Source organism: Puma concolor, chromosome A2 (genome assembly GCF_028749965.1).
Source record: "Puma concolor isolate L17-30 chromosome A2, mPumCon1.1.hap2, whole genome shotgun sequence".
NCBI classification, from domain to species: Eukaryota; Metazoa; Chordata; class Mammalia; order Carnivora; family Felidae; genus Puma; species Puma concolor.
This window is the reverse complement of record NC_141668.1, coordinates 167,211,980-167,236,533: the sequence shown is the minus strand read 5'-3', so window position 1 is coordinate 167,236,533 and position 24,554 is coordinate 167,211,980. Positions and strand designations below refer to the sequence as shown.

Below are 24,554 nucleotides of genomic sequence, written 5' to 3'. Positions count from 1 at the left end.
TGACTTAGTGTGTGGAGCAGAAAACCCTTCCCTTAGCCTCACAACTGGACTTTACCTGAGTGGGAGGCACAAGACTCTTGTGTTGGGACCCTCATATTCTTGAGAGGCTTATTACAGCAGCTAGTGTTACTTATGCTGACTAATATGGGGTGAGGGGACTTTGGGAATTTTGGAAGTTAGCAGGGGCATGTGAGGATAGGGAAACGGAAAGATGTAAGTAGGGGAGAGGAGGAAGCTCAAGTCAATGTTAGAGAGGAAGGCAGTGACAGAAAGTCAGATGGAGAGCAAACACGGAGAGAGAAAACCCAGGGGGTGCGGAGCAAGCAGGATGCTTTTCAGCACTGAGCACTTTATTTTTTAAACCCAAGTGGCTCCTTTCAAAAGTTGTTTAGGACTACGATGAGAAGTTGGAGGAAGCAAGTGTAAAATGAGGTTGGGATGAGACTGGTCAGAAGGTAAGCTGCTTAGAAAAGATGAGAGGACCTGGGTTGTCCACCTTCTTTTTATGCCCCTTCCGTCCATCACCCAGCAGCACAGACCCCTCACTTTCTAGACTGGGCCTGGTGTGGCCCAGAAGGAGGCCTGCCTGGTAGATGTCAGATCCCCATTGGAAGCCTTACCTTGTCCAGGTAGATGGTGACGGTGTTCTTATTGTTCATGTCACACAAAGAGAGGTATCTTCCAATGATGTTGCTCAACTGGGGAAAGGTAAGATTTGTGAAATCGTCCTCAAACCCCTGCCCACTGATGCCAGCCCCCAAGCCCAAGCCCTTCACACCTGGTGGAGATCACCAGTGTCAGGAGAAAAGCCAGTCATCATGGATACATCCAGGATCGACATGGTAGCATCCTGGTCTCCCAGGTACCTGAATAGGGCAGGGAGAGGGCACTTGGGTCCCAGGGTAGGGTCAGCCCTGGGGCACAGTGTCTGCACAAGGGGGTCTGGTCAGAGACTGGGGTTACTGGTTCCCACACAGCAGCACAGAAGGATATTAGATTGTGGGAAACACTCCCCAAATGGAATAAAGGAAAGGCAGTGTCATGGTCAAGGTGACTAAAATCTTAGGCTCTGGAGCCCCTTTGCACGGGTTCAAATCCCAGCTCCATATGACATTTGATGAGTCACTTGACCTCTCCATGCCTCAATTCGTCCAGAAAATGCAGACGAGAAAATGTTACCATGGCCTAGCTCAATAACACCAGGCCCCCAGCACCAGGGTACAGCAGTCGTAATTGCATAAAGTACGAATACAAATCTTGTCTCTGGATCTCGAGTCCACCAATCATTGTGCAAATCACAGACACGCATCACGGTCAGTGACCAATCACGTCATTCCTTTCGAAGTCTGTCTGTGATGGGTCACTGAGCAGTTCATACACAGACAGCAAGGCCTGTGGTTGTGGTACTTCCTTATCTCCCAGGGATAAGCCGCATGACGTTTCACAAAACTGGTCAACTGGCAGAGGGATCTGCCAGCCAAGATGAAAGGCAGCAGAGAAATGAAGACACTGGAGGTAAAATTTGAAAGCACAGAAACGGAGTTAGAGAAGGAACAGCAGACTGTGGGAATGTCACCCTTGCTGCCATTGGAGGGACCGACCAGCTGTCTTGTGACATCGGCCGCTCAAAAGATTAGAGTTGGAAGGTGACCTAAGTTAGAAGGGAGCGTGACAGTTCACTATGTCATAGGAAAGATGCCTGCTCAATCCCTACCCCAAGTGACACAACAGAAGGAAGACCCACAGGACTTTTGGTAAGTGTTTTACAAAGGAGAACAAGAATTGCTTGTTATCTCCATGTTCTAATGTTGTAGTTTACAGCATGCTAAACAAATTCTCATGTTACTGTAATTTCCATTTCTCTGTACCTTCCTAACTGGCAGTTTGAGAGTTCTGAAGCTGTGATAAAATGCTTTAAAGGTCATGCAACAATGGCAACTTCCCCCACTGATTTGTTGACACTGCTTGAATAATTTCAGGTTATGGGGCCATCGCTCGTGTTGGACTGCCAATGCAAAGTGAGGACTGCCTGGGGTACCCACCTCCTGGCAGGTACTTCAGACAATACCAGATGCACAATATGCTCTTAGAAAGGATTAGGCCATGGAAAGGAGAAGTCTTGCTATAGACAGAGGAATGGCCAAGATGACCCCCAGTGACCCATCACTTACCTGGTACAGATGTCAAGGATCATGGTGTCCAGGGCTTCCTGAGGCCTCTTGACTAGAAACACAGACAGAAAAATGGGAGGGGGGTGTCCCTGGGTCCCAACTCAGGAAGGAGGCAGACATTAGAATGAGGGCAGGGGAAGGGTAACAGGTAGGGTCTTAACTCTTTTACCATCTTCAGGAGCTCGTCGTACATCAACCCTGAGGTCAAACTTCTTGCAGGTGTGGTTGCTTTTGAGCTTGGCATGGTACATTGTCACCACCTGGTGAGATCACAGGGCAATGCAGTGTCAGCCCACTTGAGTTGAGAAGAGGGTCCCTTGGGGCCAGAGGGGCTGAGAGAAGGCGGGCCAAGCTGGTGTGTGTTCCTGTTCCTTACCGACAAGGTGCCTTGTCCTTTCCCTTTAGCTGTTACTACAAAATCCTCATTTTTCTTGGTCTGCAGGGAGCAGGGAGAGAAGAGAGAGGATTTGGGAACCAAGCCTTCCCCTGGTTGCTACAGTCATATGCCCTATTTCTTGCCTGTGGCAAACACTGCTTGTTGTGGAGGGGGACGGCAAGGGTTTGGCTAGGCAGTTGTACCTCTGCTGACCGCTGGAGGCTAGCAGATTCCCACAAGATTCTGTACTTGATGACAGAGCTGTGGCTGGGCAGTTGGATGGACACATCCAGATTCAGATCCTTGTGGTCAGGGACATCCTTCTGGAATTGGGCCAAGGCTTGGAACACCATGTAGGTGGCCTAGAACCCATGAGAAAGAAAGAGGGTGAGCCAGGAGACTGAGAAAGTGGTTAGAACCCACTGGGGAAGAAAGAGACTCAGATCAGAGGGAGGGGGCTACTGGGACTATAGCTTAGGACCCCCTGCCCCAGAGAAGGTGAGGATAAGATTAGGGGTTGTTAGACACTGACGACATGTTCTTGATTCTCCAAGGGACACGGGTTTAGACAAGATCCTGGAAACACTGAGAACAAGTCTAGAATCCACCATAAATTGCAGGCATAAGACTGAAATTGAAACTGAGAGTGTGCCCAGGCCCATCCAGAGGAGAGTCTAAGACAAGGGTTTGGAGTCACTGAGAATGTATATAGAATCTGTTTGTGTCAGAAGAATGAAGTTGGAGCTTGGGAACACTGAACATATGGTCTAGAATCCAAAAGGGATACTGAGAATGTGACTGATAGCCCTCCAGAAAGAAAGGGGTTCAAACTGGAGCCGGAAGCCCATATCCTAGAACCCACCTTCCAGATGGAGAGATTGGATGATGTGCTAGAATAGCCAAGAACATGGGCTAGAATCCAGAGTAAGACGAATTAACACTAGGATCCTGGTGGAACTGAAAAAATGGTCTAGAGCCCAAGGAAGATATGAGCTAACACTGGGAGCCAGGTACAACTGAGATCCTTTTCTAGAAGCCACCGGAAGATATGGGCTAACTCTAGGAGTCTGTTGGAACTGAGAACCTGGTCTAGAACCCAGAGGAAGATATGGGCTAACACTGGGAGCATCCTGGATCTGACAACATGATCTTGAACACATAGGAAGATATGAGCTAACACTTGGAGCCAGTTGGAACTGAGAATATGGTCTAGAACCCATGAGCTAATACTGGGAGACTGGTAGACTGGAGAAGCTGGCCTATAACTCACAGGAAGATTGAGCTAACACTGGGAGCCAGATGCAACTGAGAACATGGTCTACAACCCACAGAAAGATGTGCGCTAACACTGAGAGCCTGGTAGGACTGAGAAACTGGTCTAGAACACACTGGAATATATGAGCTAACACTTGGAGCCTTGTCGAACTGAGAACATAGTCTAGAACACACAGGAAGTTAGGAGGTAACACTGGGAGCCTGGTGGAACTGAGAACATGGTCAGGATATGAGGAGCCTCAGATCAGAGCTTGAGCATTCAGAGTGTAGTCTAGAATATGCCAGTGGGATCACAACAAAAAAAGCCTGATCTCTCAAATCCATTCCAGCCACTATGGTTGCGGGACAGAAGGACGGCCCCTCTTGGTCTTAACATCTTCTCTGAAAAGCCAGTGGGAAGCCAGAGGAAGTAGGCATTCAGGTGCATGGGGGATATGAGGTCACTTGCCTGGGTGGAGCCATATCTGTGGAGAATACCTCCGTATTCTCTCTGCTCTTTGAGCCAGTTTGCGACGGGAAGCACAGAGTCAAATTCTTTGAGCACCAGCAGGGCCAAGAGGGCATAGGATGTGGCCTCCATGCTGTAGAGCTTCTTGTCAGGCTCCTCCCACTGTGTCTTCTCTGCAGAGAAACCCCCCAGTCCCCCATGCTCACTGCGCTGTCCAGTCTTGGGATGGCTCAAAGAAAACTCAGAAAAAGACTCACAATAGACTTCTTGGTGTTCAGGTGTCCTGACTGACATCCAAGGCCCTCAATGTGCTGGCTCCTGCCTCACTCTCTTCTTTCATTAACCTTCACTCTTCCATTTCAATTCTCAACTGCAGCCCCACTGATCTACAGGAGATTCCCTAAACTTTCCATGGTCATTCTTACTTGCTGGGCCTTTTCATATTCTGTACCCTCTATGTATTCCTGGTTAATCCCATCCTGCACAATTCAGCTTCAATGGCACCCCAAGAGTTTGTGAGGCCCTCCCTCTGTCTCTTAAAACATCATGTGCTGTCCTGTCCTAGCACTGTGATGCTCTATAGCAATCTATTTACTCATTTGTTTCCTCAACTGGAGTGTGAACCATGTTGGCAGGGGCTGTGCTGTATTCACTGCGATGTCCCAAGTGCCCACGAAAGCACTTGTGGCAGAGATCATCATTAAAAAGCATTCCCTCCTCAGGGACACCTGGGTGGCTCAGTCGGTGGAGCTTCCAACTTTGGTTCAGGTCATGATCTCACGGTTCAGGAGTTCAAGACCCACATCAGGATGTCTGCTGTCAGCACAGAGCCAGCTTTGCACTCTCTGTCTCCCACTGTCTCTGCCTCTCCCCTGCTCATGCCCTCTCTTTCAAAATAAATGAACATTAAAAAAAAAAACAAAAACACTGCTCCCTCCTCCTGGGCACACAGTTGCAATGCATCTCCCATATGTCTTTGCAGGCAGGTGCAGCCACATGACTGAACTCTGGATGATGGAATGGACACTGGCAATGTTAGGGGCCCCTTCCATGCCTGGTCTACCTCCCTTAAACAATCCACCTGACCATTTCCCCTTATGCTTAGATGGAGTGGATCCCAAGCACCCCGTGGTGGCAAAGTCATGAAAAGATAGAGGCCCAGATCTCCACACGACTGTCTGGAAGAGAGCTGTCCACCAACAACAAGCTTCCATTGTGCTAAACCACCTCAGTATATGTACTGACATATGTTACATCAGTGAGTGCAAACCTGATGCAGTATATTACCTGAGCCAATGATTAAGTGCTCACTATGTGCTGGGCACTGTGCTAAATTCCCTATGGCATTATCTTATCTAATCCTAATTACCCTTGAGATAATGACGACAACAACATCGGAATAGAGCTCTCACTGTATGCTAGACCTTCTACCTGCCTTACTCCTTCAATCTTGTCAACCACCTATGATGTAAGTTATCTTCTTCAGATGAGGTCCAGGGAGGGTCAGTGACTTTTACAGAGTCGCACAGTGAGAATGTGGCAGAGGGGGATTTGAATTTGGGTCTGTCTGACCTCAGAGCTCACATCTTTTCTCCTGTGTCATAGCAAGTGCTCAACACACACTTGTTGAATGAATGATGCCACGTTCTTGTGTAGCTTACAGTGAGGATTTCTCACACCTCAGACCCATTCAGCCAGCAGGGCTTAGCACCATCCACTCCAGCTCAACCAGAAGCTGCCCGTCGTAGCATAGCTTAGAGCCACACATGCCAGCTCAAGATGACCACCCCCAAACCCTGGCCATGCATGCCTCTTTACCTCACCAGGCTGCCACTCACCTTTGGCTGTGCTCAGAAATTTTTTGAGGAGGTCTTTCTCCAGTCTTCCTAATTGGGCCAAGGCATAGCCTGCAATGGCCACAGAATACGGTCTCCGCAGGTTCCTGTAGTGGGCTTCAAGATAATCTCCTGCTTTATCCATGCTTCGCTCCAGGCTCTATAAGAAACAGGATTGGTGGGGCGCCTGGGTGGCGCAGTCGGTTAAGCGGCCGACTTCAGCCAGGTCATGATCTCGCGGTCCGTGAGTTCGAGCCCCGCGTCGGGCTCTGGGCTGATGGCTCAGAGCCTGGAGCCTGTTTCCGATTCTGTGTCTCCCTCTCTCTCTGCCCCTCCCCCGTTCATGCTCTGTCTCTCTCTGTCCCAAAAATAAATAAACGTTGAAAAAAAAAATTAAAAAATAAAAAAAAAAAAAAGAAACAGGATTGGTTTCCCTGGTAAGGTGGATATTGCTGCCACAAAGAGCTGGTAAGGATCACACAAATGTCAATTTCTGGGTGCGAAGATGGTTTCTGTCCCTGGTACATATTTGTTTAGGATGTTTTTTTTTTTCTTTTTTGGGGGGGGGGCAGGTTTCCAGACATTTTAGTATGCATGAACTGCCTTGTTTCTGAGTAACTCTGATGTGCCTGGGACAGTTTATATATCCAGTGGTGTTTTGGTAACAGTTAAGCACCAGCTCTCCGGAGTGTGTATGGGGGCCAGGGGTCTGTTTTATCGCCTGCCAATTACTGTGGTGTAAATGCTCCCACTGTGGGCAATTTCAAGCTACGAACGTAATGGCCCTGAACATAAAGGGGAGAATATGTATGCAGATAGACACTCATGACCTAGCATGACCCAGCTTCAGCACCCCACTGGGAAACCTCTTCTCTAATCATCAGCTTCACAGCTAACACTTACTGTATGGCAGTCACACAGGCAATCGCTGAACTTCAGGATCCTATGGGGTTGGCATTATTTTCATCATCATCTCTACTGCACGAATGACAAGATTGAGACCCAGAGAGATGATGGAAGGAGGAAGACATGATGTGCAGCGTCCGTGAACTTTCTTGGTGTAAATATTACCGTGGCCAATTTCAAACTATGTGGAGTCAGTGAATGCAGAGTTGGGGGGAGGGGGGCAGTAGCACAGAAGTAGATAGCATTTCCACCTTATAGGTACATAACCTCGAGATGGATAGATTTGTCATAGATAATGAGGGAAAGTAATAAAACAATCAGGAAGTGATGAGTTTTGAGTGTTTCTTACCTTTGCTTTTAATGCTTAGTGTTTAGTCTAAAGTCAGTTTACATAATTTGCTTGAAAAGAATGATTGTGTTTAACAACTAGCTTGTGAAAGTCCTGGAAGTTTAACGGTTGGCTTTCACAGACTGATCCCAGCACACTTTTTTTTTTAATGTTTATTGGTATTTGAGAGAGAGAGAGAGGACAGCAGCAGATAGACAGAGACAGAATAGAAGCAGGCTCCAGGCTCCAAGCTGCAAGATGTCAGCGCAGAGCCCAATACCAGGCTGGAACTCCCTAACAGGGAGATCATGACCTGAGCTGACATCAGAGGCTCAACCGACCAAGCCACCCAAGGCACCCTAGTTCCAGCACACTCCTGATCTGCACCCCAGCAATCTGCTTCTATAGCCTATGCTATGCTCAGTTATACTGTTGTGGTAGGGCCCCTCCCTAAGGAAAATAAGCAAAACAAAAACAAAACCTCAGGCAACCTGGCTATAAAGAGTACTTGACATCCCTCATGACCCTGTAACATGAGATCCCTTGATCAGACTGCATGTTTGTGTGTTACCATATATGGGAGACAAAGGAGTAAAAGATATGTAAAACACTATGCCACCTGGAGTTAGGGGCTCAGCTCTTAGGGTATAAACCCAACTGAGCCTGCTGGCACGAATAAAGTTGCTTCCTGGAAAATAAGCCTCTATGTCACGACTCTCTCTGCAAGAATCCTGCTACAGTGTTGCCATTTTGTAGAAGAAAATGTTGGTGCCTTGCAGCAGAAACTAATCCTTTCCCAGCTGCCCAGCTTCCCTGCCCAGCTGCCTGTTCTCCATCTACTCTTGACTTTTGCAGAAACTTCGGTCTTTCATTCACTCGGCCACAGTGGAAGCAGCCATATTTGCTCAGTAAGACCTACTTCCTGCCCTCAGCTGATTGGACCAGGTATGACCACCTGACCCGGGGTGGGCCAATCAGAATTTCCCCTATGGGTATCTGAAAGCTCTAGGTTTGGTCTGGCTATTTCCCCAAGGAAGGCAGCCGAGTTCTGCCGGGCAGGCTGGATGGCAGGGAGAGAGGAATTATTGGGCCCAGAACGGCCTGGGTCCCTCTGAGCCCCTCAAGTCAACAGCCCTGTCCCCTCTATCTTGAGTCCGATGAAGGGAGGGGCAGCTGCCTGAGGTAAAATCCTGGGCTCTCCACCTTGTCAAGCTAAGGTCAAACAAACCACTCTCAAACCCCAGGACAAAGCAGAGGGAGTAATTGCAGAGACTCTCGGGAGTCCACCTTTCTAAGCTTCTATGCTTCAGAACCAAAACCAGAGGAAAAAGAGACAGCCGTGAGCCAATATTTGTAATCACTTCCTTTTTGGGGTCATGGGCCCCTTGGAAAATTTCCTAAAAGATCTCCTGAACTAAGAGAGTAGCCTTGATGTGTTCTTGGGTCTGGGTTGTGCCTTTTCTTCAGGGAAGCAGCAAGGTATGCTGCACTGATCATGTAGCAGGGATGGGGAAAGCAGGCTGAGGGGACTTTTGTTGAAATTGGCTGACACTCTCTGGACAGGGTAAAGCAGGCAGAAAGGACCCATTCTTTGATCTCTTTCTGTCTTAGTTTTCTCCTCTGTAACCTGGGGATAAGAAGAGTAGCCTACGTCTCGGACTCTTAGAAGGATTACAGGACTTAGCATGTGCAGCACTTAGATGAGCATCTTAGTTAGCTGCTCAAAAATGCTGGGAATTATTATGGTTTTATGGGCATTATGGCTGCTGTGGTGGCTGCTATTGCACTGGGAGGATCGGGAATCACCCTAATGCAACACCTCACCCTCCAAGGTGGATGTGCCATGGGTAGGGAGGCGAGAAGGAGAAGGTGGGTGGACACTTACATTGAACTGATCATTGCAAATATCTTTAGCCTCTTCCAATGCAATGAGAACAAAGGCTGTGAGGGACACATCCTTCTCCTTATTCTCCTGGTAGCCACCCTAGAATGGGAAGCAGGAAATAAGGATAGTATCACCACTATGTCCCCACATGCTGACCAAACCTCTTGTAGGGTCAGCAGGTCAAGGCAGGGGTGAGAATCTCCTCAGTGTCTCTCCCTAGGTGGGCCACACTCTTCAATATTCACTCATTCAGCAATTGTTGCTCATGCTGTGGAAAAGATGGTGGGTAAGAACCCAACACCAGTCCCACCCCCACAGTGCTCCCCATCTAGTAGGGGAGACAGACATGAACCAATTGGCTCACCAGTAGACATATCGTAACAAATTGGTGAGTGCAGTGCAGGAGGAGAAGTGGATGTGGCAGTGAGATTGGAAAGTGGGAGTGTGACTCAGTTGGGGAGATCAGGAAAGATTTCCTTACAGGATGACCAGGGTTGGCATGCCAGACAGTGAGAACAGCATGTGCAAAGGCCCCGTGGCTGGGTAGAGCAAGGCTCCTTTCAGTGCAGATGGCATGTGGATGGGGGTAGGGGGACGGTGTGAGACTGGAAGTCTGAAAAGTCAGGCTAAGGCAGTGATTCTCCACCTTATGCATGCATCAGCATCATATGGCGGGGGGTGGGGGGCTTGTAGCAACTGATTCCTAGGCCCTCCTCCTGAAGTGTCTGATTCCTGAATCTCGAGTCCAGCTTTGAGAAAATACATTTCTAACTAATTAGAAGGTGATGCTGATACTGCTGCCCTGGAGACCACATTTAGAGACCCACAGCTGTGAGTTGTTCTATATTTTCTGAATGAAGGGGGAGGGACTTCTGTTTTGCACTAGATTCTGAAGGCCTCTAGTCTTTCAGATGGAATAGTGACACTCTCATCCAAAGGGCTAGCCTTTCTCCTGTCTATCCTGTGACTACAGCCACCCCTCCCCCCAGCCTGCCCTAAACCCTTGCCTCTTACAGTCATTTCTTGGTCAATTACGGGCGAATCTTCCTGGAAGACCCCGTCGGGTTTCTGCCTCTGCAGGATCAGCCATCTGACAGCTCCGCAGATGACATCGGCCTGAATGACAATGAGATTGGCTGCCAGAGAGAAGACCTTGACCACGTAGGCTGTCAGCCTGTGGGCGGCACAAAGCGTCAGCCAATCGCCTCCGGGACCCAGAGACTGCCATTCCAGGAAACCAATGAGCAGAGAGGGGCGGGGCCTACAGGCTGGCCCAGCTTCCCCACCCAAGGCAGGGGCCAGCCTAGCCACAGGGGGCGCTTGATGTCCACAGGCCACGTGGCACCTCAAGGTGGGCGGCTCATTGGTGTGGGCTGAGGGTCCATAGCATAGGGCCCTTGGGGCGAGACCTGGTGGGACCACCCAAGGCCGCCTTGCTCAGTGGGGTGCCAGACCACTCACCAGGTGCTGGCTTTCCGGTTCTGGAAGGCCGCAAAAGCCGAGTTGTCTTGTCTGAAGGCCAGCTGCTGGGAGTACCCTGCAGGGAAGCCAGAAGTGTCTCCAGAGGAGCAGGGGCTGAGTGGAGGGGCTCAGGGGACAAGGATTCTCTGAGGGGTTAGACAGGGGTTCAGGGAGGAATGAGGGGGCTCAGGGCTGAGCAGGGAAGTCTGCTAGAAGAGCGGAAGGGGCTTCTAAAAGGGGAAGGAGTTCTCAGAGGAGAGGGGTTCAGAGAGGCGAAGGATCTCAAGGGGGTTCAGGGCAAGGGGGCCTCAGGGAGAGAGGGAGTTCTAGAGGGCTCAGAGGGGCCCAGGGTCTCAGAGAGGGCAAAGGTCAAGGGAGGTCTTTGAAAAGAAGGGATCCTGAAAGGGGAGGAGCTTAGGGGAAGGGCATGGCCTGGAAAGGGGCCTGGGTCTCAGGGAGGACCCTGCTCTGGAAGTAGCTGGAGCAGAGAGGGTCTCCCAGGCAGACCCACCCTTTTTGATGAGCTGTAAAGCTTCCTTTCGCTTTGTGGGTCCCAACTTGTCCCACTGCTCCGTTTGGTCCAGGTAATGGACGGCAATGACCGTGGGCGTCATGCTTTTCATGTTCTGCTCCCCGGAGCCCGTGGGGGTCACGATGAGGTTTTTCAGTCGCTCCGCGTCAATGGCATCCTCAGTCAACTGAGCCACCGGGGTCCCTGCAACCGGGCGGGAGGACAGGGCTCAAGCAACTCACCCACCATGGGGTGGGGTGAGAAGGGTCAGGGCTGTCCCCAGCGATCCCAGGCTCCAGGCAGCCAGTGCCAAAGAGGTCAGGGGCAGTTGGGGGCTGAGGGGACGTGATGGTAGGAGGTAGGAGGCGGGGGTAGGGGAGTGGGGAGGGTGTCTACATTTGTAGGGAAGGGGGTCTTATGCTTCACAGAAATCTGCTCCCTGAGCCTCTCGTTACAAGTGGCAAATTAATTCCAGAGCAATCGTCACCAATACTTAGATCATGCTTCATGCTGTTGCCAGGCGCTGTTCTAGAGAAACATCATACAGTATCTCATTTAATCCTCTCAACAAGCCTTTGATATAGGTACTATTATTCACCCCATCACAGATGAGAAAACCAAGGGTCTCTCCCCAAAACCTTACAGCTTACAGGTTACAAGGTGCTTTTCCAGGAACTTCTTTTCCCTTCTGGCTCCAGTCGTCCAACTCAGGCAATTAGTTCCAGAATTTCCTGCTCTTGAACTATACTGTTGCTCATTTAAGCTTCTCTATCATCAAAGGCTATTTGCTGAACTAAATACTGCCTGGAACCCTGTATAAAACAGATCAGGGAGGTGGCCTGCTGTTCTAGCTGTAGTGGAGGCAGGGGATGCACGGTAGCATATACACCCAGAATTCGGAGAAATTAGGCCCCCTTCTCCAGAGCTGTGCCTTCCTGGGCGAGGGTCAGTGGCAGCTCACCTTGCAGGAGGATCCTGGTCTCTGAATCTGTGTCTGGTACCTGGTCACGGAGGTTTGTGGCGTGGATCTCTGCTCGCTGCACTCCGTCTGCCAGTGGATTGGAAGGACCCGTGGCTTCACCCTCTCCCACAAGGCCCTGCCTCACCCCCTACCCCACACCCCCAGGTCTCAACCCTTCTGCTGTGGCTGACTCACTTCTGCCCCGGTTTTCTGGATCCAGTGTGTGAACGGCCACAATTTTTTTGACTTTGATTCCTTCAGGCTGAACAGTGTTGGGATGGGATGGGGGAGGGGGAAGTCAGGTGAATAAAAGAACAGACACAGCTGATCAGCAGGGCATGGGCACGATGGCATCACCCATCCTAGTTCTGTGACTGGGAGTCAGTTTACCCCACTGCCTCTCAAATGTCCTTAAAATAAAAGAATGTCATAAAGTGCTGAGTATAATGCCTGGCACTTAGTAGCGCTCAGTTAAACTAGGGGCTATCTTATTATCAATGTCCCAAGTGAAGCTCTCCTTCCATGCTGGACTGCTGCTGTTTGTGCCCTTCCATCACACATTCTCCTTGAAGCTGGTACTAATGCACACATTTTCCTTTGGAGACCCAGTCTCCTCCATGGCATGCTGGTAAACATTTGATAGCCACCTCTCCAGGAAGAAAAGATCCTGATTTGTGGCACTGGCAGTTTCCATCCTGCGAATATCCCTGCCACGGTAGATTTCAAGCTACCAGCATCAGAGGGTGCAGAGTTGGGAGTTGTGGACACACTGGCTCTGGGGAGCCTTGTGCAGGCTCCAGCGCCCTCTTGGGTTTCTTCCCATGTTGCCACACTGGGACCCCTGTTAAAGGGATAATTAAGATTGTGCTCCTGGGGGTGCCTGTGCGGCTCGGTGGAAAAGCATGGGACTCTTGATCTTGGGGTTGTAAGTTCAAGTCCCACATCGGGCGTGGAGATTACTTAAAAATAAAATCTTGGGTCGCCTGGGTGGCTTAGTTAAGCGTCTGATTTCAGCTGAGGTTATGATCTCACAGTTCATGAGTTTGAGCCTCATGTTGGGCTCTGTGATGACAGCTCAGAGCTTAGAGCCTGGAGCCTGCTTCAGATTCTCTGTCTCCTTCTCTCTTAGCCCCTTCCCTGCTTGCACTCTGTTGTCTCTTTCAAAATATGTAAATATTTTTTAAAATAGAAAAAAATAGGGGTGCCTGTGTGGCTCAGTCGGTTGAGCATCCGACTTTGGTTCAGGTCATGATCTTGCAGTTCGTGGGTTCAAGCCCCGCATCAGGTTCTGTGCTGACAGCTTGGAGCCTGGAGCCTGCTTCCGATTCTGTGTCCCTCTCTCTGCCCCTTCCCTGCTCATGCTCTGTGTCTCTCTCTGTCTCTCAAAGATGAATAATCGTTAAAAAAAAATTAAAAATAAATAAAATCTGTTTAAAAAATTCGAGTTTGGTTCTATTAAAGTCAGAAAAGAAATATTATGGTAAATTCTGGTATGAGTATAAATAAGACATTTCACTGTAAAATAACACTGTGAGTTTTAAAGCATTTGCTTTTCAATGTTTCAATATTTTTTCAATTACTTTAAGGTTTCGGGGGAAAATTAACCACCAAACAATTTCAACCATTAAAAAAAAGACACGTGGATGGGAGCCTTCATTTTTCCATTAGCTTCAGGCTCCGATTATGGTTTGACTTGGCACTGTCTGTATTTAAAATTTGATCTTTTGTTCATCACAGGTTTTTTGGCATTAATTTTGATTCCTTACAATATTGCGTTAAAAGATTGTTACCCTCATGACCTCACGTTTTGCTTGAAAATATTAATAAAGATGATAGGAGGCTTTTATTTTTTATTTTTTTAAAAAAATTTTTGATGTTTATTTTTGAGAGAGAAAGAGACAGAGTGTGAGTGGGGGCAGGGGAGGGGCACAGAGAGAGGGAGACACAGAACCCAAAGCAGGCTCTGCGCTCCCCACTCAGTGCAGAGCCCAACACAGGGCTCAAACTCATGAGCTGTGAGACCATGACCTGAAGTCAGATGCTTAACTGACTGAGCCACCCAGGCACCCCAGTCACCTGCAGGCTTTATTTTTATTTATGACTTGATCTAGTATTATTTTTGAGAATGTTCATCACTAAGAAAGTGTAGAAATGTAACTGTTCCTCACTTACTCACCCTAATCCTGGCCTTGCTTCCAATCTTGCAGGACTCTCAAACATCCTAAGCTGGACACTGGACACTCTTGGTGTCTCAGAGTCAGTGTCTCCAACCTGGGTTGACAGCATGGGGAGACAGGAGCCTCTCCCAAAGGACAAGGCACTGCAGGTGCCCCAAGGACTCACCACGACCTTCAAGAGTTTCTTGACACCATCCATGAGGAAACGATTGTCGACAGCAGCCTTGACCTCCACGTTATGTAGGCCGACCTTCAGAGGCACGATGAGAAAAGGCACAGCTATTGAAGACTTGGCTGGGATGTTCAGAATCTGCTGATATGGTTTCTTGGCGGTGGCCAGGCTGCAGAAGGCTGGGTTGTAGAGCAGGGTCACCCTCGCCTGCCAGGGAAAGAGTATCAGTCAAGGGGCATGTGCCATGGTTCCCCCCCACACCTGCCATCTTCCAAGCTCTCCACCATACCTCTGCCCCCGCGGGAACCCACCTTGAGCTCCCCAACATCCTGGTAATTGTAGAGCACGGCCTGGATCTCCACTTGCTCGTTGCGCACGACGGAGTAGGGTAGCCGCAGGTCGATGAAGAAGTCTTGCATCACCGTGACCTCATAGGGGTCAGCCACGCAGATCCCTGCCCAGGAGTGGAGTGTCAAGGGAAGGAGGTGGACAGGCTCTCAGTGCTTACCCCTCACTGCGGGAGCTGTGTCAAGCTCAGCCTGTGTTTGTGCAAGCCCAGGGGCTAAACAATTGCACAGGTGACACATTAGCGATAGTGGTGGCAGCTGGGAGTCACTGTCATGTACGGTTTCCATTTTCTTCTTGTAGTTTTACTCATAGGTAGGTGTGCAGGGGGAAGGGCTCGAGCACACCCGAAGGGTCCATACCTGGGCCCTCCAAAATGGTAGCCTGAGCCCTCTCTGGTCCCTGGTCACTTGGAATGTGGCTAGCTCAGAAAACTCTTTAACACATGTTTGGAACAATTTGCATACGCCAACCTACCTTTTCAGCTGTACATTTTGCAAATCCTACAATACAGATCAAAGTATTTCCAATGAAAGGCTAGGGGCGCCTTTCCACTGACTGGCTCAGTCAGTGGTGGGTGTGATGCTTGATCTGGGGCCATGAGTTCAAGCTCACGTGGGGTGTGGAGATGACTTACAAATAAAATTAAAATCTTAAAAAAGAAAAATCGTAGCACCCTCATTGAAACGTTCTGCAAGTATAAAATATATGATACATCAGAGGCTTAGATGATCAAGTAAATGCATCTTTCATAATTTTGAGGTATTAATAGGTTATTCTCAAATATGAACAGATGGTTATAACATTATTATGAGTCTGATGATGCTTTTTTCAACATATTTTTCAACATATTTTTTAACATATTTACCACATGTTGAAAGAATAATGTTTTGGAGACATCTGGTTAAAAAAATGTACAATAAAATTGATGTCACCGCCTCTTTTTTTATGGGGCTACCAGAAGATTTAAAATTACATGCATCATATTTCTGGTGGACAGTGCTGATCTACAGGAGTAAAAATGACTGCAAAAGCGATGGTTAATTTGTGATTCAACAGCTACTAGGTTATATTCAAGCAAAGGGTTGATGCAAACAGAATTTGCAAAAGCATTATCATATTGAAATGTTACACTAAAAAAATAAATAAAAATAATGTTGCACCAAAGGTGTATTAAAATTTGGGGCGCCTGGGTGGCTCAGTCGGTTAAACGTCCGACTTCAGCTCAGGTCACGATCTCGCGGTCCGTGAGTTCGAGCCCCGCGTCGGGCTCTGTGCTGACAGCTCAGAGCCTGGAGCCCATTTCAGATTCTGTGTCTCCCTCTCTCTCTGCCCCTCCCCCGTTCATGCTCTGTCTCTCTCTGTCTCAAACATAAATAAACGTTAAAAAAAATGTTACACTAAAAAAATAAATAAAAATAGTGTTGCACCAAGAAGTGTATTAAAATTTGGAGCACCTGGGGGCGCCTGGGTGGCTCAGTCGGTTGAGCGTCCGACTTCAGCTCAGGTCACGATCTCGCGGTCGGTGAGTTCGAGCCCCGCATCAGGCTCTGGGCTGATGGCTCAGAGCCTGGAGCCTGTTTCCGATTCTGTGTCTCCCTCTCTCTCTGCTCCTCCCCCGTTCATGCTCTGTCTCTCTCTGTCCCCAAAATAAATAAACGTTGAAAAAAAAATTAAAAAAAGAAAAATTTGGAGCACCTGGTTGGCTCAGGTGGTTAAGCATCTGACTCCTGATTTCAGCTCAGGTCATGATCTCCAGGTTCCTGAGTCGGAGCCTGGCCTCAGGCTCTGAGGTGATGGTGTGGAGACTGCTTTGGATTCTCTTTCTCCCTCTCTCTCTGCCCCCCCCCCCACTCTCTCTCAGTCTCTCAAAAATAAGTAAATATTTTTAAAATGCAGTTAAAAAAGAAATATATTATAATTTAATAAGTTTTGTGTGTCTATTCTTCAGTGTTGAAAAAAATAGAGACTTGAACAAAATCCTTATTTGCTAACCTACAGTCATTATTCATCATTCTCGGGGGGTCTGTTATAGTCATGGGACGTAGTTATCATTTCTTATCTACTATTCATTTTTACATTTTTTTAATGTTTATTTATTTTTGAGAGGCAGAGCTGGAACGGGGGAGGGGCAGAGAGAGGGGGACACAGAATCTGAAGCAGGCTCCAGGGTCTAAGCTGTCAGCACAGAGCCCGATGCAGGGCTCGAACCCATGGACCATGAGATCATGACCTGAGCTGAAGTCAAATGCTCAACCGACTGAGCCACCCAGGCGCCCCATGTTTTCACATTCTTAAAGCCAGATTTAATTTACTCTGGTGGGTGAAAAACCAGCTTTTGCACCACAAACAGGAGGCTACCTCCAGGGAAACAAAACAGTTTTGTTTTGTTAAATACTGGCCAGCTCACGTTGTGCCTGCAGAAAGCAGACCTGCTCTCTCCTTGCTAATCCAACTCAGTCAAGACCTACAGAGGAGATGAGGACATCCTTGCACCAGACTTCGCTTTTCCCTTGAACAAGCTGGAAGGAGCGAGAGAGAACCACACACAGAGTGACTTCTGACACACCATCCGTGTTATGTTTGAGGCAGAGAAACGCCTACTCTCCGTGACCCTGGAAGGACAGCTACATGTCACCGCATGTTGGTCCAAACCCATGGAAGGTACATCACTGAAAGGGAACCCTAGCTTTTGACTACAGTTGATGATAATGTATCAGTGTTGTCCCAGGGATTTTGGCAAAGGTACCACCTAATGCAAAAAAGGGGTAGAGATGGGAATTGGGGGGGAATTGAGGAGTGAGTGGTAATTCTCAGTTGTTTCTGTAGACCTAAATTGTTTAAGAAAACCCATTAATTAGGGGCCCCTGGGTGGCTCAGTCGGTTGGGCGTCCAACTTCGGCTCAGGTCATGATCTCACAGTTCATGAGTTTGAGTCCCGCGTCAGGCTCTGTGCTGACAGCTTGGAGCCTGGAGCCTGCTTCAGATTCTGTGTCTCCCTCTCCCTGCCTCTCCCCACTCATGCTCTGTCTCTGTCTCCCTCAAAAATAAATAAACATTAAAAAAATTTTTAAGAAAACCCATTAATTAAAAAAAAAATCAACCAGGGTGCCTGGGTGGTTCAGTCAGTTAAGCGTCCAACTTCAGCTCATGTCTGATCTTATGTTTTGTGAGTTCGAGCCCCACATCTGGCTCTGTGCTGACAGCTCAGAGCCTGGAGCTTGCTTCAGGTTCTGTGTTTCCCTCTCTCTGCCCCTCACCTGCTCGAGATCTCTCTCTCTCTCAAAAAAAAAATTTACAAAAATAAAATATGTTTGGCTTCAATAATGACTCACACTCATCGAACATCTGTAATGTGCCAGGCACCATTTTAAGGGCTCCACACTTATTAACTCAAAAAACTCTCCGCACAACACTTTGAGTGGCTACTATTTGTATTATGCCTGTTTTATGGATGCACACAGAGAGGGTGAGTAACTTGACTCAGGCCACACAGCTGCCTAGCGGACGACCTGGGATTTGAATCCAGGCATTTAAGCTTGAGAAGCTCCCTGCTTGTAACTCTGCTGACTCTTTGCATTCATGGTATCTCAGGAGTCTAAAATTTCCAAGTTCCACTGGTAACCATCCTAAAATATAAATTCTGAACCTCTAAGATGGCGTTCCTTAAAGGTTCATCCCCTGGTGATCTTGGGCAAGTGACCTGCCTTCCCTAGCTTCAGTATCCTCATTTGTCGGAGAATAAATGTACCAACCTCAGAGGGTTCTTGTGAGCACTGAATGAGATAATGTGTTGGGAGTCAAAAATGGTACCAGGTAAAGGGCGTCTGGGTGGCTCAGTCAATAAGCATCTGACTCTTAGTTTCGGCTCAGGTCATGATCTCGGGGTCTCGTGAGTTCGAGCCCTGCATTGGCCGGTAGCTCAGAGCCTACTTGGGATTCTCTCTCTCTCCCCGTCTCTCTGCCCCTTCCCTATTCACGCTGTATCTCTCTCTTAAAATAAATAAATAAACTTAAAAAAAAAATTGTACCTGGTAAAACACAGCGTCCAACATGAGGCTCAAACTCATGAACCGTGAGATCATGATTGGAGCCTAGTTCAGACACTTAACAGACAGAGCAACCCCAGCCCCCTAACATACCTCCCTTTTAATGTTTCAATATTTTTTCACCTACTTTAATGCTCAGCGAAAAAATTAACCTTTAAAATGTACCTAAATCAGGCATGGGGGGGGGGAGGGGCACACACATTTTCCGTCTTGCCTCAAACTCCGTGATGGCTCAGCTCAGTGCTGGCTTCTATTTACAATGGAGATATTTTGTTCATCATGGTTTTTTTTTTTTTTTTTTTTTTTTGCATTCACGTTGATTTTTTCAAAATGATCACATGAAAGTATCACACATCTGCCTTAAAATTAGTGCCTCCCTCTCCTCACCCTGCTCCAAGGCCTGCCTGAGACCACCCCCATTAGGCCAGGGCTCCCCAGCTCCCTGTGGTGGGCCTCCTACCCCCTGGTTACCTTTTTTTTTTTTTTGCCAAGTTTCACAATCTGGCCGCCAATGTGCCAATCATACATTTCATCCTGCTACCTCCTTCATATTTTAATGGATTCACCCATCACCCTGTCAACACCACCCCTTAAGCGTGTTTGTTGTTGCAAATTATTCTGTATGATAGTACAATGGTAGACATATGTCCTTATATCTGTGTCCAAACCTGTAGATCGTACAACACTGAGAGTGAACGCTCATGTCAATGATGAACTTGGGGTGACGATAGGCGTGTCAGTGTCACGAATACGCCATGCTGGTGAGGGATGCTGATAGTGCATGTCTGCGCGAGGGAGACTGTGTGCGTCGGGGGTGGGTAGACTGGATGTATGTGGGAACTCTCTGTACCTTCCCCTCAATTTTGCTGTCAACCTAAAACTGCTCTCGAAAGAAAATCTATTTACAAAAGGTGCTGACTCGTCACCCACAGAGCAGGATCTGACACCCCCACTTGTCACCTGGGAGCAGTGTGTCAGCCACCAAGAAACAGGGGATCTCTCTGGATGGGATGAGAAAATGCCCAATGGCCCTGGGATCCCTGACTCGTGAGCATGGGGCCACCACCTTCTCTCACCTTTCTTGTTCGACAAGCCCACCGCCAGAATCTCCCAGGTGGTGATGGAGTCTTTCAAAAATATATTCATGATCTTTGTGGAGATTCTGGATGGAGGAGAAGTGGGGATATTAAAAAGAGGCAGGTGTCAGGGGCCTGGGGGGAGAGCTGGTGTGGAGGGGCCCCAAGGGGCAGGTTGGAGGGAGGAGTGGGGGCTGGGCACACAGAGGGAGCCTGACTCTTGATTTTTTTTCTAGGCTGGGTTGTGGGGTTGCCCAGTGATTCCAGAAAAGAGAGGCATGGGGTGCATGCAAACGAAGTGGTCCAGATGGGGCCGCTATAGCAGCTGGCCTGGGGGTGGGGGGTTAAGGTGAGGGGGTGTCTCAGCCTTACCCATCTTTCTCAGGTTCACTGAGTTCCTCTATGCGCCACAGCCAGCTCTCAGGGAACTGGCTTCGGGAAATGATTTCCTCTTCCAGGATTATATCCTCATCCAAGTCACCTGGGAGGCACGGGTGAGGAGGAGACAAATCTGGGTTGAGGACAGACCCATTTCTCCACTGTCCCCAGAGATACTTATCTCTAAATGGCTGAAGAGGTTCCTACCAGAAAAACACACCCATAGTTCCATGATGGCCTGGGGAGGGGGGCAGTCATGTTTGTCTTTATTGCTCCTTTCTCCCCAAAAATACCATTAAAAATGACATTTTACAACTGTGTCGGTATAGGGGCAGAAATAGTCCAGGCTAGGACTATTTCTCCCTGCTCTGATTTTCATAGAAACGAAGCATTTGTGTGAGCATCTAAGTAAGCATAGTGGCTCCCAGGCTCCACTCCTGCTACATCTGATGGTTATGGCCCCCAAGCAAACAGGTGGCTCGAGAGACTCCCCAGACCTGTTGGTGACCCCGGGCAATGGAGTGGCCTTTTGAGCAAGCCTGACGCCATCAGCAAGTAGACCAAATGGGGCCAGAATATGGTTCAACCCTGTCTGGGCTTTGCTCAAAACATGAGGGGCAGGTTGTAACGTGGCTCTGGGTCTGCCTAATAACAAAGTAGGTGAAATCGACTGATGCCTAAATTCACCCATATTCTGGAATAATCCAACAAAGTGCATGTCAGATACAAACATGCAAGCAACTCTCTGTATCACCCCCAATCGGCTAAAGAAATTACACAATTTGGGGCACCTGGGTGGCTCAGTCAGTTGAGTGTGCGACTTCTGCTCTGGTCATGATCTCATGGTTGGTGAGTTTGAGACTTTCACCAGGCTTGCTGCTGTCACTATGAGCCTGCTTGGGATCCTCTGTCCCCCTCTCTCTGCCCCTTCCCTGCTCGCATGCACACACACTTTCTCTCTCTCTCAAAAAAACACATTAAAACAGAAAAGACTGGAGTCAAGATGGCAGAGAAGTAGTGGGACAAGGATTTTCCTGGTCCCTCAAACACAGCTGTATTGAGGTCAGAACACTTGGAACACCCAGGAAATAGGTCTGGGGAGTGATAGAAACATCTCCACAGGTGGAAGGAGACAGCTTGGCAGGACTGAGGTGCATGTATGTGGATTGGGAGAGATAAAACGGGCAGCATAGGCATGGAGGGGAGGGGACCCCTTCTGTGGAGACACAAAAGGGAGAGAAAGAGGCTGTAAGAGTATGGCATTGTGTTCGGACGAGAGAAAAACATCTCTGGACCATGGAGGGGGAATGAGAAATATGGAGAGTGCCAGTTTGTACTTTGCAAAGTCTCAGGAGTTGAAGATTAGAGTTTTCAGGGGTGCAAGACTTTCTCTTGCAGCTTGCAGTGTGCACATGCCTCGTGGAGAGGGAGCCAGCCCCGGGGCCCAGTAGCGATCTCAGGGGTGACTGGGAGAGAGCAGTCCCCACCCTGGAGTACTGTGGGAAGAGGGTTTAGTGCCACCCCAAGGAAAAAAGACCCTGCAGGCATCAGCCGTGTAGGCTGGGCAGAATGGTGCTACCCCAGAACCGAGTCTGTGAGGTATGGGATTCTTTAAGGCATCTTGTTTTGAATCCCATCTGAGCATCTAGGAGGTGCAGGAGACTGTGGAACAGGACAAGCTGGCCCCCACTCTCCCTGCACTCCTCTATGAGGACAGTCTGAACAGCATGGTTTGAGACACTTTTCTCCCCATCACCAACATGGTGGGGCTTCAGGGAACAGGACAGCAGCCCCCAGTGGAGGCAGGACCGGTTTACAACAAACCCCGCCCCTCCATGCCTGGTAACAGCTTAAATACTGGAGCAGGACTGACCCTGACCAGGCCAGACAGCCTCTCCTCCAGACCAGCACAGCCAGCGGTCCTGAGCACCAACAGGCAGCTGTCCTGCAGTTTTCTATGTTAGTCCATTTTGTTTTGTTTTTCTTTTTCTCTTTTCTTTTCTTTCATTTTTTCTCTTTTCCCTTCTTTTTACCTTCCTCTTTTTATTTCCTTTGGAATCATGATCATATTTTCTGATTTGACTTTTGGTCAAGTCTCTCTCTCTCTCTCTCTCTCTCTATATATATATATATATACACCCCACCTAGTTTCATTCTCCATTCTGTTTGTTTGTTTGTTTGTTTGTTTAGTCAGGCATTTTTCTCTATTGTTTTTACACCTTTTCTGTATCTCCTTATTAATTTCCCCCCTCTCTCTCTGGGTTAAGCCATATAGTTTCTTTGATTCTCTGCCTGGTCTTTTTTTTCTGACCCTTTCATTTTTTTATTTGTATGGGAATCAGGCTTCCCTCACCTTTCCTTTTTCCAGGGCTCCTTCAGTGAACAAATCAAAACACCCCTGGTGGAAGGTCCAAACCATCACCACTATGAGCAGTGGGACAGAACAGCCAAATATGCAACAGAGTGCATGATCACAATCCACAAACACTTCTGGAAGTCCCAGGACCTATTCTTAATATAGTACGACTTGCAGGTGCAGGACACATAACAAGCTATTAAAACGTGCAAAAATCAGAAACCTAGCCAAAATGATGAAATGGAAGACCTCTCCTCATGAGAAATTCCAGGAATAAATGACAGGCAGATAACTGCTCAAAAAAGATATAAACAATATATCTGAACAAGAATTTAGAATAACAGTCATGAGACTGATAGCTGGGCTTGAAAAAAGCATAGGAGACACCAGGGAATCTATTGTTGCAGAGATAAAAGACCTATGAAATAATCAAGAAGAATTAAGAAATGTTGTAAATGAGATGCAAAATAACCCAGCTGCAGTGACAGCAAGGATGGAAGAAGTCGAAGAGAGAATAAGTGAAATAGAAGACAAAATTAATGGAAAATGATGAAGCTGAAAAAAGGAGGGCAAGGAAATTACTAGACCATAAGGGGAGATTTAGAGACCTAAGTGATTCTGTGAAATGAAATAATAACTGTATCATAGGAGTTCTGGAAGAAGAAGAGAGAAGGAAAGGGGCAGAAGGTTTATGTGAACAAATTATAGCTGAGAACTTCCCTCATCTGGGGAAGGAAACAGGCATCCAAGTGCTAGAGGCACAGAGAACTCCCTTCAAAATCAACAAAAAATGACATATCATAGTGAAACTGCAAAATACAAAGATAAAGAGAGAATTATGAAAGCAGCTAGGGGAAAACGGGCCTTAACCTACAAGGGTAGACACATAAGGGTAGTGGCAGACCTGTCCACTGAAACTTGGCAGGCCAGAAGCGAGTGGCAGGAAACATTCAATGTGCTGAAGAGCAAAACTAGGCAGCCAAGAATCCTTCATCCAGGAAGGCTGCCATTCAGAATAGAAGGAGAGATAAAGGCTTTCCCAGACAAACAAAAACTGAAGGAGTTTGTGACCACTAAACCAGCCTTGCAGGAGAGCGTAAGGGGGACTCTGTGAGTGGAAAGCAGCAATGACTACAAGGGACCAGAGACATCACCATAAGCACAAAACCTGCAGATAACACAATGGCAGTAAATCCATACCTTTCAATAATCACTCTCAATGTAAATGGACTAAATGCCCCAATCAAAAGACACAGGGTATCAGAATGGATAAAAAAAAAAATAAGATCCATCTATATGTTGCCTACAAGAAACTCATTTTAGACCTGAGAACACCTGCAGATTGAGAGTGAGGGGATGGAGAACCATCTATCATGCTATTGGACATCAAAAGATAGCTGGAGTAGCCATATTTATACCAGACGAACTAGATTTTAACACAAAGACTGTAACAAGAGATGAAGAAAGCCATTATATCATAACTGAGGGGTCCATCATCAAGAAGAGCTAACAATTGTAAATATTTATGCCCCCAACATGAGAGCACCCAAATATATAAATCAACTAATCACAAATATAAATAAATGTATAGATAATAATACCGTGATTGCAGGGGACTTTAATACTCCACTTGCTGCAATGGACAGACCATCTAGTCAGAAAATCAATAAGGACACAATGGCTCTGAATGACACATTGGACCAGATGGACTTAACGTATATTCAGAAGTTTTCATCCAAAACAGCAGAATACACATTCTTCTTGAGGGCATATGGAACATTCTTGAAAATAGATCACATACTGGGTCACAAAACAGCCCTCAACAAGTATAAAAGGATTGAGAT

At 47.7% G+C, this 24,554-nt stretch overlaps 1 protein-coding gene across 1 annotated transcript in view; it reads right to left on the bottom strand.

The window, feature by feature from the left end:
• The window catches only part of LOC147583827 (complement C3-like), a 45,253-nt gene that overhangs the window by 2,909 nt on the left and 17,790 nt on the right, over positions 1-24,554 (bottom strand). The window contains exons 18-35 of the mRNA XM_086699304.1: positions 20,349-20,457; positions 19,977-20,062; positions 14,818-14,960; positions 14,501-14,713; positions 12,353-12,419; positions 12,158-12,244; positions 11,197-11,400; positions 10,686-10,761; positions 10,239-10,398; positions 9,225-9,323; positions 6,109-6,265; positions 4,271-4,443; positions 2,751-2,909; positions 2,548-2,607; positions 2,341-2,431; positions 2,172-2,223; positions 779-866; positions 621-698 (exon numbers count right to left, since the gene is read on the bottom strand). Of these exons, the coding sequence (XP_086555430.1) occupies positions 621-698; positions 779-866; positions 2,172-2,223; positions 2,341-2,431; positions 2,548-2,607; positions 2,751-2,909; positions 4,271-4,443; positions 6,109-6,265; positions 9,225-9,323; positions 10,239-10,398; positions 10,686-10,761; positions 11,197-11,400; positions 12,158-12,244; positions 12,353-12,419; positions 14,501-14,713; positions 14,818-14,960; positions 19,977-20,062; positions 20,349-20,457 (2,102 nt within the window). The remainder of the gene's footprint in view (positions 1-620; positions 699-778; positions 867-2,171; positions 2,224-2,340; positions 2,432-2,547; positions 2,608-2,750; positions 2,910-4,270; positions 4,444-6,108; positions 6,266-9,224; positions 9,324-10,238; positions 10,399-10,685; positions 10,762-11,196; positions 11,401-12,157; positions 12,245-12,352; positions 12,420-14,500; positions 14,714-14,817; positions 14,961-19,976; positions 20,063-20,348; positions 20,458-24,554) is intronic.